This window comes from Salvelinus alpinus, chromosome 31 (assembly GCF_045679555.1).
Source record: "Salvelinus alpinus chromosome 31, SLU_Salpinus.1, whole genome shotgun sequence".
Lineage (NCBI taxonomy): Eukaryota > Metazoa > Chordata > Actinopteri > Salmoniformes > Salmonidae > Salvelinus > Salvelinus alpinus.
The window spans coordinates 11,635,812-11,657,001 of record NC_092116.1 but is presented as its reverse complement, the minus strand read 5'-3'; the positions used below and the strand labels follow the sequence as shown (position 1 = coordinate 11,657,001).

General features: G+C 42.2%; 1 protein-coding gene across 3 annotated transcripts in view; it reads right to left on the bottom strand.

Annotated features, from left to right (window-relative positions):
- LOC139561080 (inactive ubiquitin carboxyl-terminal hydrolase 53-like) overlaps positions 1-21,190 on the bottom strand; it is a 64,410-nt gene that overhangs the window by 22,102 nt on the left and 21,118 nt on the right. For all 3 annotated transcript variants that reach the window (XM_071377921.1, XM_071377924.1, XM_071377922.1), the window contains 7 exons: positions 17,622-17,732; positions 16,309-16,391; positions 16,081-16,165; positions 15,657-15,803; positions 6,563-6,712; positions 2,706-2,874; positions 645-809 (listed from right to left, as the gene is read on the bottom strand). In XM_071377921.1, the coding sequence (XP_071234022.1) occupies positions 645-809; positions 2,706-2,874; positions 6,563-6,712; positions 15,657-15,803; positions 16,081-16,165; positions 16,309-16,391; positions 17,622-17,732 (910 nt within the window). The remainder of the gene's footprint in view (positions 1-644; positions 810-2,705; positions 2,875-6,562; positions 6,713-15,656; positions 15,804-16,080; positions 16,166-16,308; positions 16,392-17,621; positions 17,733-21,190) is intronic.

Genomic DNA, 21,190 nt, shown 5'->3' with positions numbered 1-21,190 from the left:
AGCTGCGGAAACCCTTTCCCTCTCCTTCTGAGTGAAATCTCTCGCCATGTAGGAGAAAGTCAGAGACGACGGATTAGAACTATCCACTGCGGTCATGTCAGACCCACCCTCTGTAGCACAAAGAATGTGCTAGAACAGATTCTCTGTGAATATGAGCTATGATCACTCCCAGCTCTCCGAGATATAGGCCTCCAATTGAAATCATGATAAGAGAATTTGGTTTTACGGCATGCACATTGCAGTCACTCCATTGCCTGAATTAAGTGTTGTGAGGACAATTCATCGCTTTTCCCACAAGGTACTTGACTGCTATTGTTGTTAGTCATTCAGAGTGGATTTGCTGTTCTCAAAAGCCCTGAGCTACTGGTAACATTTTCCATTGCTGGGGGATAGAAAACAGTCAAAACACATTGTACAGTTGAGCTGCTGGCTTTAAGCAGGGAGTAACAACAAAGGGGAACCAAAACAAGGGCAGACATTACGCCATGCTCCACAATAACAAAGGAATGTGCAATAATGACTAAGGCTGAATCGCAAATGGCACCCTATTTCCTATATTGTGCTCTACTTTTGACCAGAGCCTGTCTGTAAAAATACCCATCCCTCCCTCTCTCTCTCCCACCCCACAACCCCAAGTGTCGTACCTGGTCCTCGGCCCCCGCTAGTCTGGCCGCTGCCCCTGGTAAAGGTGGAACTATGGATAGAGGGGTTCTGGCTCTTCTGTTTCAAGCCGCCAAGGCCCAGCAGGGCATTCAGGTTCTCCCTGGTCAGGTCCAGCTTCTTGGGGCCTGGAACTGTAGACTCAGGCGCTGGGTGGTCGGAAAGGAGAAGAGGATGAGAAAAATCAGGGTTGGGATCAATTTTATCAATCCCATAAAGCAATTCTTAGGTATTTTGTAGTTCAATGTCATTAGCTTTTCAGTAAATTCCCAAAATATCCACAATAATTAAAAATAAATACAAAAAGTGGAGCGCTACCCAGTTAACAAAATGTGTGATAACTGAAATGGATGACAAAAAAATAAATAAAATGGTCGCACTTTCTTCTTAAGCTCGTCTGTAACACTGCGCTGCCTCTAAATGCAACATGGCAACATGACGACCTGGGGCGAGGCCAGCTCATCGAGTTAGAGGGAGGATCATTAAGGGGGATAAACCCCACCCCAAACATATCCAAAGGTTTTTAATCCCCACAAAGAAATGTTCAGCTGTTGTCATCAACAACTTCCTGCCATTGCCAACAGCAGTGAGTATTATGGTTGAGGTTGACGTCAGAAATAAATAAATCATACGAAAAAAGAAGGGGGCTCCCGAGTGGCGCAGCGGTCTAAGGCACTGCATCTCAGTGCTAGAGGCTTCACTACAGACACCCTGGTTCGAATCCAGGCTGTATCACAACCGGCCGTGATTGGGAGTCCCATAGGGCGGCGCACAATTGGCCCGGGTTTGGTCATTGTAAATAAGAATTTGTTCTTAACTGACTTGCCTAGTTAAATAAAGGTTAACCATTTTTTTACTAAATAAAAAAAGGCCTTCGGCTCATGAACTTTCGTCATTCGGTTTCAAATCAAGTATTGATCGGTTGGAACACCGTTAGCTAATACACTTAAACATTAATCCAACAAGAATTGCTCAATTCCGACAGCTATCCCAAAATTCACAACTTTTCCAGAAATGCCAGTGGAATATTCCTGTAATCAGGAGGCAATAAGCAGAACATTTTGCAACCCTAAATCCAACTGAAGTGATGGCACACAAACTTGTTTTAAAGGGCAGCACGTATTTGTAGAGTTAGACACTTCGCTTAATAGCACGTCTTTTCTGGTCATCCACAGTCTAGACACTTGACATAAATGTCAAATGAATGGTGAGACTTCAAAAGACACCAAAATTGCATCCCGAATAGACCCAATTGACCCCATCACTTTTTTGTCCACACTGCAACGTGTATTGTAGCTCGACTTTTTTTTAAACGATTCTCGCTCAGACTGAATGTGGTGGGGCTGACAATTAATAAAAAGCTATTCCAGTGTGTCTGGCAGGGGGCTCACGGTTTGACCAAAATATTTAAAGAAAGTTCTGGTCAAAACTTGAAGAACCACTGCTCTGTGGCAGTGGCAGTCATTTGGTTAAGTGTGCATTTCAGCACACGCCGTCAAAAAAAAAGTTAACCACAGTCACACCATTGGCAACACTTGCTGACATTACTTCCAAATGGCTGGTGCTGCAGAACTCTACTCTTGGAAGAACGTATTGGCTGCGAATTTACTGCATGACTTAAATATATCACCCCCTTGTTAAGCATGAATTAAAAGAAACTATGACTTATAAATGTGGTATGTGGTTCCTTGGAATTGGCACAGGTGAAGCTGAGGAACGGTGGTTTAACCAGTTTGGAAAGGAGGACAGTTTCAATCTGGTCTCCAAAAGACCTAGACCACATTTTGGTCTCAAGTTGTCTCAAGTCAAAGATCATTAGATAGACTGCATCGCAAAAACACATCTTGGTTTGATGACAACATAAAAAATGATTTTGACTTGGCATTCTGGAAAAAAACATTTTCTGCATGATTTTGATTTGTAAATTGAAAGAAGTTATTCCCCTCAACGTGCTGGAAAGTTCCCATGACTCTAGGGTTAGTTGTGTAGTTCTTCCCATAAAAGGAACGAAAAGAGAATGTCCCTTTGTCCGATGTCTTGTATACCTTGGACGTCTCCGTTGACGGGGGCCTTGTAGCGGGAGTGATCGCAGTTCTGGCGCGAGGCGTCGTCTACGGAGATGGCGCTGCCGTCTGGGTTGGAGTAGAATAGGAGGAGGGGCTGGAAGTGGCCTTTGATGCATTTGGTGGCCACGTCTTTCCACCGGGTCCCAATCTAGGATAGAGGAGATGAGATATAGAGGTCAATAGTGTGTGTGTGTGTGTGTGTATGTGTGTTTGTGTGCACGTCTGGAAGGCTGTTTGTCTGCGTACCACGCACAAACTGGTATTTTCCCAATGTGACAAGAAGTTGCCTTTGTCTTACTGGCAGCAACCAGTTTCCTCATCTCATTACCCTGAGAGTTCTTTTCAGAAGATGTGTTCTTTAGTGACAATATACATTACTACTTTTGAAGCTCCTGTATTTACAGTATTTGATGAGCACCAGTTGCCAAAAACATTTAAAACTGAAGGTCCCCAAACCCTAGCTCTGATCTGTGTACACCTTTCAGAAAACACTGACTCGTTCAAAATGGTTGACACAATTCAAGCGGTTGGGCTCTAAGGAATACTCTGCTGCAAGTAATGTCAAATGCATTGTTAAAAATGAGACGCATGGATAGTACACAAACAAAAACCTTGGAGGGATGATTTTGACACAATGCTTTCTGTGACGTTCTTTGTACCGCTACCCCCAAAACATGTAGTGACCATAGACCAGAAGAAGCGCAATTGGATCCAAGCTGTTCACCAACTGTTCATGGATTAATTTTACTTTTCTAATTCCACACAAAACTCTGATTAGCCAAGGAGGCATTGTTGTACACTGCGAATGCACATTTTCCCTTTGTCCTGGATCTTAAGTGAAAAATATGCACTGAAACGGAGTCTCACAATCACATTAGCTGAGCTGGGCTAGGTGTGTGCCTCGCTAGAAAATGCCAGAGGCAGACTGGAGGCTAACAGATGCTAGTGTGCTCCCTAATTAACCAAATGAACGAAGGAGGAGACAGGAGCAGAAGGTAAGAGAGTGAAAGAGGAAGAGAGAGAACAAGAAAGGAAAGCAAAATGAGGGAAAAGAAAAAAGGAAGGAGAAACAAAGGTTGGAAGAGGTTGCTTTGAGTTGACATTTTGATGGTGAACACTTATCCTTGCCTGGGACAAAACTCAAAAAAAAAAAAAAAAAAAAGTATATATATATATATAAAAAATTATATATATATATATATATATATATATATATATATATATAGGAGAAACTGAACCACTACTGCAACAATACATTAAAAAAAAGAATGAATGACAAGAATGATAGTCAACAAAACACAACTTGTAAAATATAAATATAGTCTGCTCGTTACTTGGTGTGAGGCAGTGAGAGAATGAGGAGCAATACAGCAGGTATATGGAGTGTTATTTAGCTGGCTAAGAGTGCTGTACTGTAGCCCTCCGTCCCAGTAGGGCTGAAGTGCACACACTGCATAAGCTGCTGATGGATTGACTCGGAGCCAGCCAGCTCCTGCACCGCAGTCCAGTCAAATGCACCGGACACACACCTTGCAGTTCATTAGCACACTCACTTATGCACGCGCACACACACAGTCATGCGCACGCAAAAGACCAATTCCAACCACGAGTCATTTCAATATATCCAAAAAGTCCACTAAACAGTGTATCTCAACTGTGGATGACTGAGGATGCAATTAACTGCTTTAATAGTTTCCATTAGGAAACCCTAGTACACTACTACTGTACAAGTGCTGCTGCTGTGTGCACGCGTACACTTGAGTGTGTGTGTACACTTGTGAGTGTGTGTGTGTACTTGTGAATGCGTGTGTATTTGTGAACGTGTGTGTCTCTCCCCCGCACAAACATAATTATTAAAACTAACACCCTTGCCTTTCTTGAACTAATACTTGTCCTTTCTTACGAGCTCTGACTTTGTTTATAGCTACTTTGAGGAACAATGTACTAACTACGACTGTGATGTGTGGTTGTCTCACCTAGCTATCTTAAGATCAATGCACTATTTGTAAGTGTCTGCTAAACGACTAAAATGAAGGGGGGAAAAGGTGTCCCACTGGGCACAGACGTCATTTCAACGTCTAGTTTTGATTTACACTGAACAAAAATATAAACACAACATATAAAGTGTTGGTCCCATGTTTCATGAACTGAAATAAAAATAACCCAGAAATATTCCATACGCACAAAAATATTATTTTTCAAAAATGTTGTGCACAAATTTGTTTACATCCCTGATTGTGAGCATTTCTCCTTTGCCAAGATAATCCATTCACGTGGCAGGTGTGGCACCTGACAGGTGTGGCATAAACAGCATGATCATTACACAGATGCACCTTGTGCTGGGGACAATTAAAGGCCACTTTAGTTTTGTGACACAACACAATGCCACAGATGTCTCAAGTTAAGGGAGCGTGCAATTGGCATTCTGACAGCAGGAATGTCGACCAGAGCTGTTGCCAGATCATTTAATGTTAATTTCTCTACCATAAGCCTCTTCCAACGTTGTTTTTGAGCATTTGGCAGTATGTCCAACCGGCCTCACAAACGCAGACAACGTGTATGGCGTTGTGTGGGTGAGCAGTTTGCTGAAATCAACATTGTGAACAGAGTGCTCCATGGTGTCGCCAGGGTTATGGGGCGGCAGGTAGCCTAGTGGTTAGAGCGCTGCACTAGTAACCAAAAGGTTGCAAGATTGAATCCCCGAGCTGACAAGGTGAAAATCTGTCGTTCTGCCCCTGAACAAGGCAGTTAACCCACTGTTCCTAGGCTGTCAATGAAAATAAGAATTTGTTCTTAACTGACTTGCCTAGTTAAATAAAGGTAAACAAAAAAAATGTTAAATGGTATGGGCAGGCATAAGCATAACCTTTTTTTTAAGGTATCTGTGACCAACAGATGCATATTGGCGTCGGCTAATGGGATCCTAATAAATACATTTAAAAAAAATCTGTATTCCCAGTCATTTGAAATCCATAGATTAGGGCCTAGTTAAATGTATTTCAATTGACTGATTTCCTCATATGAACTGTAACTCAGTAAAATCAATTAAATTGGTGCATGTTGGGTTTATATTTTTGTTCAGTATACATTTGGTTGAGTTTGGTGGGAAAAAAAGACAAAATACCCTTACGTTGAATACTTTTTGCAACACCAATTCGTTTCCCATGTTGATTCAACGTCATCGCCTTGATTTTTTGGGGGGTTGATTCAACCAGTTTTTGCCCAGTGGGTGTGTGTGTCAGCGAGCGAGCCTCCTTGCATTCATGCGTGTATGTGCGCGTGCTTGCTTGTGTACGTGTCTGTGTGGGTGGTGGTGGTGGTGATTATAGCAGACTTTTCAACCCCGGGGGTGGTAAAGGGCGGTCGATGGGGCCCTTAGACAATAAAGACTGTGGCGATGGAGATAAAAGATGGAGCGGGGCGCTCCTTGCTCTCTCTTAAAACTGCCTGCTTTAATCGGTTCAGACAAGTACATTTATGCACTGCGCTTTGAGTTGCTGCCTGGGGACAGTTAAGCTCCCTGTGGACTGCAGGTAGCCGATAGTATCTAAATAATTTTATGGAAACCGTTCCATTGATATCAGATTGTGATTATAGTTTAATTTAAATAGTCAAAGAACTATTCAAGCCAGGTACCAACCTAACATTATTTTAGTTAGTCTTGTTATAAAACATATGTGCGCGCTAGTGCATGTGTGTTAGTGGTCCGAGCTTCATATCTCACCACAGCAAAAGACTTAGACTTAGGCTGTGAGGGCATTGGGTGAGGTGTGTGTTTGCTTACTTGCTTGGTGAGCGTGTATTTTGGTGTTCAAGACGCATCAGCGTACTCTCACCTCTTTGACGGTGGCGTCGTCGAAGAAGACCCATTTGGCGGATTTGGTGTGGAAGGCGAAGGCACAGTAGTGGCGGCTGGAGTAACAGATCATCCCAACCAAGAGCAACTCTCCCTTTTTGGCGTGCTCGTCTGTCACCCGGTAGAAGAGCTGCGGACACATACACACATTTCAATTACTTTATTTGGATCAAATGATAGAAATGACCAAAATACACAAAAACAATCCCATGCTGCCCACGAGTAACCTTGCCTGATGACTTACGTTAGCTGCCCAAACTAATGCCTAGGCTTTAGCTTAATGAACTAACAGTCTTGCATTATGCAGCAGACCCGGGTTCGAACATTCTTAGTCACGTATACAGCCCTTTGGCCAAAACTATCATGTTTGCCATCCACACGTTAGCATTTGGACAGTTTAATTGCCCTTCAACTTGGACTGTTGAGGGTCTCGTTTGCATTGTACATTTCCACAAATCGAGCTGTTTCCATCAAGCTAGTTCAGGCAATTATCAGCGTAACCACAGCCTCCCACCAGTTTGAATAGACCGCTGGATGAAGAGTTTGTGAAATGTTTTTGTTTTTCCCCACCCGTATTTCCTGAATGGCCAGTTCTCTTTGGCTATGGGAGACAATGGATTCCTAGGAAGGGGGGAGGTTTTCTCCGACACCCAGCACAGTCACATGAACAGTACGAGTATGAATCAAGACCTTTGTGGTACTTGGTGGGGCTTCTGCTAGACTAATCCAGTTCTGGAATGCACTCAAAACAACGAGAGGGGCAAAGAGGAATCTGTGCCTGTGGTCTTTAAGGGGGCTGTTGTGTAATATGTTGGGCCTGTACTGTGAGAGTTTGTCTTAGGTTTGACACAGGTTTCACAGAAGCTCATTCTGTGCCTATAGTCTTCAAGGGAGATGGAGTTGCGCAATATGTTGGGCCAGGCCTATAAGAGTTTGTTCTAAGTCTGTAGTAGGTTTAACCGAAACTCATTTCGTTTCTGAAAAAAATAAACATCTTGAAGGAACAGGAAGTGTCAGCCAGAGTAGAGTGTTACAAATTAAACCTCCTGCATGCCCACACCAAGGACACTCTGTACTCCAACACAGTCCCAACTCACACATGTACAGAAAACACACGCCACATCTTCCACACACGCTCTGTTCTCTTACACATACTACACACACAACCTTTCTCTGACTCGCTCTCTCACACACACACACACACACAGTGCCTTTCCATCGTGGCACGGAGGAAGCGTGGACACGAGCTGGCCTGTGCAGCAGAGGCTTTTTGATCTGCGACGTGGGCCAACTGGGCATCGTATCGCGCACTGCTTACGCAACGCTCCGACTTACAGAGGGATAAAGACCCACTTTATTTCCCACATATGCTCCACGGCACCAAAATTAACAGAACAACAAAATCAGGGCAAGGAATGGCAGCTGTGGAGGCTCCAACATACAAACATACACACAAAAACACAAGACAGAAAGCAAATTGAGTAAAACCAAAATGCAGTGATTCCAAACAAAGTCACAACAGTGTATTGTTTTTGTTGTTTTTCCTATTCCAGTGTTCACGTAATTTTGGAGCGGAGGCAGACATTTTGTTTTGATACAATCAGTGCCTTGGCCAATTTAATCAGACTACTTGACTAATCTGTTTTAGTACGGGCTGACAGTCGAAGATTATTGTGATTCTTGGAATAAGACGTTTTTTAATCGTAACACCGGTTCCCTTTCGCAGCTGCCTCCGCTCTCCTAGCTGCCTCCACCTGTTCCCATGGAAGACGATCCCTTCCAGCCAGGATCTCCTCCCATGTGTAGCAACCCTTTCCGTCCAACACGTCTTCCCAAGTCCATTCCTCCGGACATCGCTTCTGCTGCTGCTGCTGCCGCTGCTGCCCGTTACCACGCTGCTTGGTCCGAGTTTGGTGGGTGATTCTGTAACGGCTTCCGTCGGTAGAAGGAGAGGAGGACCAAAACGCAGCGTGGTATGTATCCATATTTATTAGAATACTTCTTCAAGACGAACAAAACAATAAACAGACGAAAACCAACGAAGCTACAGTCCTGAACTAGAGAACATGGAAAACATGAACGCACGAACAGGAACAATCACCCACAAACAAACAGTGAAAACAGGCTACCTTAATATGGTTCCCAATCAGAGACAATGACAAACACCTGCCTCTGATTGAGAACCATATTAGGCCAAACAACAAACCCAACATAGAAACACAAAACATAGAATGCCCACCCAGCTCACGTCCTGACCAACTAAACAAAGACTAAACAAAGGAAATAAGGTCAGGAACGTGACAAAAACATTTATAAAAGTATTTATAAAGTACTGTATAAATAGCCCACACTTTAGATGAGGCCATATAAAAAGACAGAACTAATGATTAGTAAATGGTTTATAATGACCTATATTAACACTAGAACCACCAACACGGTCAATATGACCGTTTTACATTTTGTAATTTCAATAACTTAATTTCAATAAAAACCTGGAACCAACCTGTTTCAGAAAGATATCATAGAAGAAGACTAAAACTTTTGAACATTTCATCCTCAAAGCGGTCAAAATGACCATATGCATATTTAACAGTACAATAGCCGGACCTCGAGGAGTACCAATAGCCACCAGTCTAATAAATCACTCAGTCAATGAAGAAAATATCAGTAGCCTAAACATCGGTATAAGCGCCAAGCGTGTTTGTGAATAGAGAAAATCAGCACAAATAATTGAATTATAATGAATATACAGTTGAAGTCGGAAGTTTACATTCACTTAGGTTACATTTACATTCACTTAACCACTCCATACATTTCTTGATAACAAACTATAGTTTAGGCAAGTCGGTTAAGACATCTACTTTGTGCATGACACAAGTCATTTTTCCAACAATTGTTTACAGACAGATTATTTCACATATAATTCACTGTATCACAATTCCAGTGGGTCAGAAGTTTACATACACTAAGTTGACTGTGCCTTTAAACAGCTTGGAAAATTACAGAAAATTATGTCCTTGCTTTAGAAGCTTCTGATAGGCTAATTGACATCATTTGAGTCAATTGGAGGTGTACCTGTGGATGTATTTCAAGGCCTACCTTCAAACTCAATGCCCCTTTGCTTGACATCATGGGACAATCAAAAGAAATCAGCCAAGACCCCAGAAGAAAAATTGTAGACTGTCAGGTTCATCCTTGGGAGCAATTTCCAAACGCCTGAAGGTACCACGTTCATCTGTACAAACAATAGTACGCAAGTATAAACACCATGGGACCACGCAGCCATCATACCGCTCAGGAAGGAGACGCATTCTGTCTCCTAGAGATGAACGTACTTTGGTGCGAAAAGTGAAAATCAATCCCAGAACAACAGCAAAGGACCTTGAGAAGATGCTGAAGGAAACAGGTACAAAAGTATCTGTACGCACAGTAAAACGAGTCTTATGTCGACATAACCTGAAAGGCCACTCAGCAAGGAAGAAGCCACTGCTCCAAAACTGCCATAAAAAGCCAGACTGTGGTTTACAACAGCATATGGGGACAAAGATTATACTTTTTGGAGAAATGTTTCTCTGGTCTGATGAAACAAAAATAGAACTGTTTGCCATAATGACCATCGTTATGTTTGGAGGAAAAAGGGGGAGGCTTGGAAGCCGAAGAACACCATCCCAACCATGAAGCACAGGGGTGGCAGCATCATGTTGTGGCGGTGCTTTGCTGCAGGAGGGACTGGTGCACTTCACAAAATAGATGGCATCATGAGGCAGGAAACTGATGTGGATATACTGAAGCAACATCTCAAGACATCAGTCAGGAAGTTAAAGCTTGGTCGCAAATGGGTCTTCCAAATGGACAATGACCCCAAGCATACTTCCAACGTTGTGGCAAAATGGCTTAAGGACAACAAAGTCAAGGTATTGGAGTGGCCATCACAAAGCCCTGACCTCAATCCTATAAAATTTGTGGGCAGAACTGAAAAAGCGTGTGGGAGCAAGGAGGCCTACAAACCTGACTCAGTTACACCAGCTCTGTCAGGAGGAATGGGCCAAAATTCACCCAACTTATTGTGGGAAGCCTGTGGAAGGCTACCCAAAACATTTGACCTTAGTTAAACAATTTAAAGGCAATAGTAACAAATACTAATTCAGTGTATGTAAACTTCTGAACCACTGGGAATGTGATGAAAGAAATAAAAGCTAAAATAAATCATTCTCTCTACTATTATTCTGACAATTCACATTCATAAAATAAAGTGGTGATCCTAACTGACCTAAGACAGGGAATTTCTACTAGGATTAAATGTTAGGAATTGTGAAAAACTGAGTTTAAATGTATTTGGCTAAGGTGTATGTAAACTTCTGACTTCAACTGTAAGTGTTGATATGACAGGCGTCAGAAATAGTCTATTGTCAGTTATTGGACAAATTATGTGGCCTCACTCGTGCTTACAGTATGGTCTTCACGCAACCATTGGATCTCATTTAGCTGTTATCCCTTGTCCTACAGTGCCTTGCAAAAGTATTCATCCCCATTTAACATTTTTCCTATTTTGTTGCATTACAACCTGTAATTTAAATAGATTTTTATTTGGATTTCATGTAATGGACATACACAAAATAGTAAAAATTGCTGAAGTGAAATCAAAAAAATAAATTGTTTCAAAACATTCTAAAAAATAAAAAGTGGAAAAGCTTTTGTATTCACGCCCTTTGCTATGAATTCCCTAAATAAGATCTGGTGCAAACAATTACCTTCAGAAGTCACATAATTAGTTAACTAAAGTCACATGATCTCAGTATATATATACACACACACCTGTTCTGAAAGGCACCAGAGTCTGCAACACCACTAAGCAAGAGGCACCACCAAGCAAGCGGCACCATGAAGACCAAGGAGCTCTCCAAACAGGCCAGGGACAATGTTGTGTAGAAGTACAGTTCAGGGCTGGGTCATAAATATATATCTGAAACTTTGAACATCCCACAGTGTACCATTAAACCCATTATTAAAAATTTGAAAGAATATGGCACCACAACAAACCTGCTAAGAGAGGGCCGCCCACCAAAACTAACAGACCAGGCAAGGAGGGCATTAATCAGAGAGGCAACAAAGAGACCAAAGATAACCCTGAAGGAGCTGCAAAGCCATCAAGGAAAACACCAATTCTGCCACAAACCCAACACCTCTCATCACCCAAAGAACACTATCCCCACAGTAAAGCATGGTGGTGTCAGCATCATGCTGTGGGGATGTTGTTCCATCGGCAGGGACTGGGAAACTGATCAGAATTGAAGGAATGATGGATGGCACTAAATACAGGGAAAATCTTAAGGGGAACCGGTTTCAGCCTTCCAGAGATTTGAGACTGGGACTGAGGTTCACCTTCCAGCAGGACAATGACCACAAGCATACTGCTAAAGCAACACCTGAGTGGTTTAAGGGGAAACATTTAAATATCTTGTAATGGCCTAGTCAAAGCCCAGACCTCAATCCAATTGAGAATCTGTGGTACGACTTAAAGATTGATGTACACCAGCGGAACCCATCCAACTTGAAGGCGCTGGAGCAGTTTTGCCTTGAAGAATGGGCAAAAATCCCAGTGGCTAGATGTGCCAAGTTTATAGAGACATACCCCAAGAGACTTTCAGCTGTAATTTCTGCAAAAGGTGGCTCTACAAAGTATTGACTTTGGGTGGGTGAATAGTTATGCACACTCAAGTTCTGTTTTTTTGTCTTATTTCTTGTTTGTTTCACTCAAAAAAATATTTTACATCTTCAAAGTGGTAGGAATGTTGTGCAAATCAAAATGATACAAACCGCCCCAAAAATCTATTTTCATTCCAGGTTGTAAGGCAACAAAATAGGAAAAATGCCAAGGGGGTGAATACTTTCACAAGCCATTGTAACAGTCAGCACAAATCTTCATCACTTTCACTTGATTGCAACACTTCCCACAAATAAGTCGCTTGCAGGAGCTGCAGTTGAAACAGGTGTTGTGGGTTCTGTTCCGAGTGCATCTGCCCACCTTGCAATTTCTCCTCCCCGGGAGCTGTGCGAAATTTGGCTTGGGCAATGGCTCCCGTTGAATCTTTGCTGCTACCTTGGCCCGAAATGTCACTCACGTAGCCCGTGTGCCAGACTGATGATGAAGTCTTTCCTGCTCATGGTGTTCATGCACAGCTTGAACAACACGTGTGATGATAGCAGCTAAGTCAAGCATGTTGTAGAACACCGCAACAGGCCAGCGGCGAGTTCCTCCTTTCACCTAGCACAGCTGTGCAATCTTATCCGAAACATTATCCGTAACTCGCTCACCTGCTGCCCGATATGGATCCTTTCTCAGATATGGAAAGCTATTCAGCATGAATCAGAATAATAATCATCAGAATGTCATGAACCATTTCTTCACTGCCATCAGAGTCGTTTTCATTCAGATCTTGTAGCAACGCTAACGCAGCATGTGCATCCTTGGTCCTATCTTGGTCCTACCATTGTAAATGAGGCACACTCTCACTGTGTAGCCTACTCCAAGTAGAAGTAGAGTAAACTGATGAAACCGCTTGGATTCCAGTGGACTGATATAGGGTACACCGTTTTCAGTTTATAATTACAATACATCAATACAATAGACCGCCTTGTTCTTCATTAGGTCTACACAATTATGCATAGTTGTTTCACCTCGTTCATCAACTCACCCATTTTCCCCAATCATACTATACTTACTATTATTTAATCTGATGTTATATGTGTGAAATTAGTTTCGGTATAGGTTAGGTTCAGTTTCGAGGCAATTATCGGGATGATTATCAACTGAGCACGGCACATTCAACTATCGGAGAAGGAGCGGGAACCGGCCGATGGAAAACCATTCCAAAAATTACATTCCTTCCTAAAACTGGTTATAACTCCAGATAAAACTACACCTTATGGAATAGCAGGGACTGTGAAGACACACACACACACACACACACACAGGCACGTATACACACAATAACATACGCAGTATACACACATGGACTGTGTTGTAGATATGTGGTATTAGAGTAGTGGAATAAGGGCACACACTTCATGTGTTGTGAAATCTGTTATGAAATGTAATGTAAATGTTTTTAATTGTATATAACTGCCTTAATTTTTCTGGACCAATGCTGCATTTTTTAATAGGGATCAATAATAAATCCAAATACAGTGTTATATATACTTATTTAGAAAAGGCAAGGACGAGGGGGACATGACTTTAAAAATGGCAGAGTATTTAAACATTTACATTTATTTTGAGTCATTCTGATGCTCTCTGCCTTGCTAGTTTTAATGTACACTGAGTATATCAAACATTAGGAACACCTTCCTAATATTGAGTTGCACCGCCCCCCTTTTCCCTCAGAACAGCCTCAACTCGTCGGGGCATGGACTCTACAAGGTGTCAAAAGCATTCCACAGGAATGCTGGCCCATGTTGACTCCAATGCTTTCCACAGTTGTGTCAAGTTGGCTGGATGTCCTTTGGGTGGTGGACCATTCTTGATACTGTTGAGCGTGAAAAACCCAGCTGTGTTGCAGTTCTTGGCACCTACTACCATGCCCTGTTCAAAGGTACTTTCACCATCGGAATGGCACACATCCGCAATCCATGTCTCAATTGTCTCAAGGCTTAAAATTCCTTCTTTAACCTGTCTCCTCCCCTTCATCTACCCTGATTGAAGTGGATTTAACAAGTGACATCAATAAGGGATCATAGCTTTCACCTGGATTCACCTGGTCAGTCTGTCATGGAAAGAGCAGGTGTTGTTAATGTTTTGTATACTCAGTGTACACAATCACAAAGAAATCCATTCATATTCCGTTTAGGAAGGTCATGAAAAACATGATACAAAGCAATTTATTTAAAAATAACAGAATAACATGCTTTGAGTTGTATTATCTCTGCTTAGAAGCCAAGGCTATGGCTGTGCCATGCCAGTCTATAGCTGTGCCATGCCAATGAAATCAACTTGTTAATTTAGCAGACATCCCAGGCCCTGCACTACCATAGTCAACAAACATATTTTACAGTAAAAATATGGAATATATATAACAATGGAATATAACAGAAGAAAATAAAGGATTGTTTTCCAAATGGCTATTGCTGATTGTCACCAGTAACCTACTCACATGAGGAATGCACGGAGCCACGGTTATTCTTGGAGACCATCGGCGGAATTTGTAGAGTTGTTTGGCATGAATAGGTTCATTAGAAACCTTGGAATCTGCTCTTTCTGATAGGGTATTGCAATCATAATGTCTGGCCTGCATGGACTCTATAGGATGATATGGAAGAAGTGCAGGTCATCAGTCTCTTCATTCTCGATTTGACAATTGATAATATTGTCACCCACCAGACTATTGTCAATTTAATCTTGTCTTTAGGCAAAATGTATTATTTTGTGTGTGAAATTATTTTAAATGTAGTTTGATGTAGAGTGGAAGGGCCAGCTTGGTAGGCAAGACTATTGCTTCTGGATCAATCAATACATTTTCTGACTGATTATATTTGAACATAATAAATGCAATCGGCAAGTTATTATGTATTATTTATACAATGGAAATATCATCGTCAGAAAGACAATCATGGCCATTCTAGTAGTTATGTAATTCCAGTACTCTGAGTGTTAAATGGAGCAATTAATGGGGTAATGAATAATACATGAATAAACGATTTACTAATCCATTATAAATGCTTTGTTACATGGAGTTATTATAAAGCGCCACCCAACTTCACATACACTGAGAGTGCAAAACATTAAGAACACCGGCTCTTTCCATGACCTAGACTGACAAGGTGAATCCAGGTGAAAGCTATGATCATTTATTGATGCCACCGGTTAAATCCACTTCAATCAGTGTAGATGAAGGGGAGACAGGTTAAAGAAGGATGTTTAAGCCTTGAGACAATTGAAGTGCCTTTGAACGGGGTATGGTAGTAGCTGTACTTTCATTGAACGAAACACAAGAGTAGACCGACTGACATAGCGCTACCCTACTGAACTGAGCTTCATAGTAATTTGCTTTATGTCCCTGCTGGCTTGCTGTCCTTACCCCGGAAAGGTTGAGGTGTGGCCCCAGCGAGCGAATGACGTCCTCTGTGAGGTCCGACTGGTCCGAGTCCCACACGAAACCGATGGTGACTATCTCTGGAGAGTTCATGAGGACGCGGCGGATCTTGATCCTCTGGCCACAGTTACTCTGATGACAGAGAGAGGGAAGAGACTTAACTAGGGGAGCAGAGCTAACTAACCAGCTTAACTAACTAAACTAAGCAAAGTACCTAGCCAACTAACTAAGTGACAAGAACCATGAATACAATTTCACAGTTGATCTTAGTTCTGTTGTCTTGCTAGTGATTGTCCGAATTTCCCCTTCTTAGTAGTTGTTTAGTGTGATGGAGATGGAGGCGCATCCTGACTTGAGTTTTCCATTGACATGCATGACTTTCTTAATGCTTGATGGGGCAGCCACTTACCGGACAGTTACGGGAATCCCCGATGGTACTGGCCGCTTGCAGCAGCTCTCCAAATGACTCATCCCGCCTCTGATACACCTGTTGACTGAGAATGAAAGAGTGTGAGACAAGGAAAGAAAGGTAGAGAGAGACAAAGCTAGAAAGTACAAAAGTCCCTCAGTAATCCTATGAGGAACAGAGAAATGTGTTCTGTGTGACGTCAGTTTGAAAACAATAAGCATGTCTTACCAGAGGGCAGTGGTGGAGACATAATGCACTAGCTCAGTGAAGGGCAGGGGGTCGGAGGATGCCCCACAGCTACGGCAGACAGACTGTAGAGGAGAGGGGAACAGGAACACAATACAGACACATGGCCGTTAGCTAGGCGCCGCTTAGCCACTGCCAAGCACTAATTATCAAGTCAGCGTGTCATTTCGCGAGGGGTAGTAGTTTGGGGATGGTTATGGGGAAATTACTACTGTGGGCTGTTTGTGAAAACTGTGATGGGAGAGAGTGGAGTGTTTGTCAGAGTTGAGAGGAAAAGTGTCGGGTGGGTTGTGGCTTGTGTCCGGTCTTCAGACTTAATCTATTGCCCCCTTAACTTCGGGCCTTGAGGTCCAAAGCATTGCTGGTTTTCAGCTTCGGGGTGAAGTTTCCACTAGTTATGAATCAATTAATAAACTACCAAGAAGAAAACAAAACCTGCAGTACACGTGACCTCAAGGGTCAGATATGAGTTCCTCTGATCTATCATGTATTGCAGACCATGTTGTTTTTTACCCATCAAAGCAACCTTCCAGCTAGAGAGCTACTGGCTGTAAAGGCGTTTGTTCCAACCCTACTGTAAAACACCTGATTTCACTAATCAAGGTCCTGTTGAGCAGCTGATTAACGGAGTCAGGTGAGTTAAAGCAGGGCAGGAAAAAATGTCTGCAAACCTACTTGCTCTCAGGGAGGAGAGTTGGCCACCACTGTATCACCATCAGAGCTGTCTGAAACAATGATGACAGGACAGCTCTGGGGTTTAGGGACATGGCAGCAGAGATGAACATCATACCGGCAGGGTTGGGAGGGTGTGTGTGTGGGGGGAAATACATGGAGATCCTATGTGACATTATTGGTCTTGTACTGCTACCGCTCACAGAGATCTGAGGAAAACCACCCTCTGCATTCCAGAGGAGTAGCCCCACTCTGGAGTGTGACGGATTGGGTAGCTCCCATCTCAGACAATGATCCATGTGCCTGCTGCTGCACCCCTGATGGTTTTTTTTATTTTATCTTTATTTAACTAGGCAAGTCACTTAAGAACAAATTCTTATTTACAATGACATCCTACCAGGGAACAACGGGTTAACTGCCTTGTTCAGGGGCAGAACGACAGATTTTTACCTTGTCAGCTCGGGGATTCGATCCCGCAACCTTTCGGTTACTCGGTTACTCTAACCACTAGGCTAACTGCCACCCACAAATAGATGGAGTGTGTGCGTAATCCACGTGCCTGCAGCTGGATATGGACCTGCGTGTGTGGGGGGTGCTGCCAGATGCTAGTGGTTTTCTCTAACCTGTTCATAGAGTGTCATGGCAAACTTCTGGTGTGTGATGCAGGACTTGGAGGTGCAGGCATCTGTCTCCTCAGGCACAATATGCAGGTGGATCCTCTCCAGAATATTCTCCTGTGGGAATATAGTATGCCGATAAGAAATGAGAATACACACACTGAGTATAACAAACATTAGGAACACCTACCTAGTACTGAGTTGCACCTCCTCCCTTCTGCACTCAGAACAGCCTCAATTAGTCAGGGCATGGATTCTAAGTTGAAAGCATTCAACAGGGATGCTGGTCCATGTTGACTCCAATGCCCACAGTTGTGTCCCACAGTTGTGTCCCACAGTTGTGTCAAGTTGGCTGAATGTCCTTTTGGTGGTGGAAATAGTTGAGCGCGAATAACCCAGCAGCGTTGTAGTTATTGAAACAAACTGGTACGCCTGGTACCTAGAACCATACCTTGTTCAAAGGCACTTAAATTATTTATCTTGCCTAATCATCCTCTGAATGGCACACATACACAATCCATGTCTCAATTGTCTCAAGGCTTAAAAATCCTTCTTTAACCTGTCTCCTTTAACCTGTCTCCTGCTCTTCATCTACACTGATTGAAGTGGATATAACAAGTGACATTAATAAGGGATCATAGCTTCAACCTGGTCAGTCTATGTTCTTAATGTTCTGTATACTCCGTGTATAGGGAATAGTAATCTCGGTTAACTCAGAACTAAAATATTGCGTAATTTGGTCAGATGCTTGATTAGGTTATGGGGCTAAGCGTGTTAGAAATGAACATTTCTGGTTTGCGAAGTCCCCCACCCTCGAAAAAGGAAACTCTTAGCTGAAGCTACCCCTTACGATACTTTCACTTGTGTTTATCATTCGTGTGGGCACACCAGTTTTAGCACCGCCCTCGCCCAATCCTTATACATCTAAATAAAAACAAAAACCCAAGATCCGGAACAAATGCTGCTTGTTATCTTACGTATCCCATAGGACAGTGGTTCTCAATTCTGGCCCAGTGGGCCCAAGGGGGTGCTAATTTTGGCTTTTTGCCTGAGCACTACACACCCGATTCAAATAATCAAAGCTTGATGATGAGTTGATCATTTGAATCAGCTGCGTAGTGCTAAGGCAAAAACAAAAATGGGAGAACCACTGCCATAGGATGGTGACAGTACCAGTTAGGTTTACATAGATCTTTCCACGAGAGATTGAGACAATAGTTGTCAACAAATCACAATATATTCCATTAGCAAAGTTTGCTCGATCTTATCCATGGGAACATTCTAATTTCCAAATTGAAACTAGTAATCATCCCCCTCGATTACAATATTACGAATCACCAGCTTATTCTTTATCCCCAGCATGTATTACCCTCAACTTACCCTCAGCTATCAGCTTCTCTCCCCAATGTACCAGTACAGAGAAGAAATACTTTCCCCCCTGATACATCGGTATGAGCCTGTATTGTTTAGTGACATTTAACAGCTAGGGAGTTATGCTGTGCCTCACTACTGTAGTTAAGGAACTGTATGCAAGCACTTGAAACTCGCTCCTGTTGCTATGGAATCCCCCTAGGTTTATGAAACATTCAGGCTGCTTTAAGACCTCCATAACCACACAGCCATTTATTCGGACACTGGCTAATTCTGCTAATAAATAAATCCAAGTCGTACTGCTAAAGCATTCATTACAGAGCCTTGACTCGGTCTTTACTTTACGCATGTAAACCCAAGATTCCCATGGGAAAATCTCCATAAAGAGAGAGTCCCCGTAGAACCTTGCCAAGTCTTAACATACACACAGCAAAACGATCATGCAACTTCACGCCCACGGAGAAATAAACACAGAATGAAGTCAGTTGTTACACTGTTAGAATGGTTAAGATGGCATGCCTGACAAAGGACTATCTGAACAAACTGCACATAAAAATTAAAAAAATTAAAAAAGATGTTGTACACAGTATGCAGAAGCTCCTTTAACCATTCTACCTGATATCACGTCACCTCAGGTGTTCGAACATTTTTATTCTAGCTATGTAATTGAAACAGCACTGTTGCCACTGAAAAAGGGGCATTGTTTACAGAACAAGAATTCAAACATCGAGTTTTTTGTTTTGTTTGGCACCTGAACTTTCAACCACCACTTTGGATTTCATTGGATCGTGGTTCTTTGAAAATCATTGCTTATTCATAACAGACTTGGGTAGGGAATCTGAGGTAAATTTGACTAAACGGCTCGTGTGACTGGTTCCCTGTGTTGCCGGGAAGCTCGGAGAGTGGGCATATTGGTTTATCGGTTTGGCTGGCCGCTCGTTTTCTCATCACCTCCTGTTCTTGAGAGAAAGAGACTTCATTTTCTCTGCTGTTTATCCTCCACTGTATAATGAGCTCTCCTGAGTTAATGTCCTCCCCACTCAAGACCTGCTGCGCTAAACAGGAAATGATTATATGTCTGTGCTGACTCGGTTTAGAGCAATTACGCTACAGTGACAAACCTGACGCAGGCAGACAGAGAACATAATGTACTGTAGTGTAGCCTCACCTAAGCCCTATAGCTAAAGGGCTAAAGAGGAACTAATTCATTAGCTTTCGATGAAGTCTAAAACTAGATGTAATGTACAGTAAAATTCCTGGATCTTTCTTAGTTGGTGTTGAAGCATCTGAACATCGTGCTCTCAGATGGTAATGCCCTTTTCTCTGTTGGGTCTAGAATAAGTGTTAAAAAGAACAGGGTAACAAAGCAGTACTATTACATAGTGGTGTAAAGTCCTTAAGTTTAAAGTATTTTAAGTACTACTTAAGTTGTTTTTTGGGTATCTGTACTTTACTATTTATATTTTTGACAACTTTTACTTCACTACAATCCTGAAGAAAATGATGTACTTTTTACTCCATACATTTTCCCTGACACCCAAAAGTACTCCATTTTGAATGCTTAGCAGGACAGGAAAATGGTTCGATTCACACACTTATCTAGAGAACATCCCTGGTCCTCCCTACTGCCTCTGATCTGCCTGACTCACTAAACACGGGGGCTTCATTTGTAAATGAGGTCTGAGTTTTGTTGTATGCCCCAGGTATCCTAAAAAAATTATAAATAAAATAATGATGCCGTCTGGTTTGCTAAATATATAAAGGAATTTGAAAAGATTTATACTTTTGATATTTAAGTATATTTTAGCAATTACATTTACTTTTGATACTTAAGTATATTTAAAATAATTGTAAAAATAATTTTATACTTTTACTCAAGTAGTATTTTACTGGGTGACTTTTACATTTACTTGAGTCATTTTCTATTAAGGTATCTTTACTTTTACTCAAGTATGACAATTGGGTAATTTGTCCACCACTGTTATTACAGTAGGATAAATGTTTGGAAGTTAGCAAACTAAACACAAGTGTACTGAATAGCTATGGTCAAAATGACTCAGTCAGAGAGCTCAAAGACCACTTTAAACCACTCAGTGGTGTTGCATAATACAGTGAGGAAACAGTTAAGGCCCAAAGATCGTGTTTCGGCTTACGTAACCCACCACCATGATATATTAGAGGCTGTGTCAAGGGGATTGATGGGA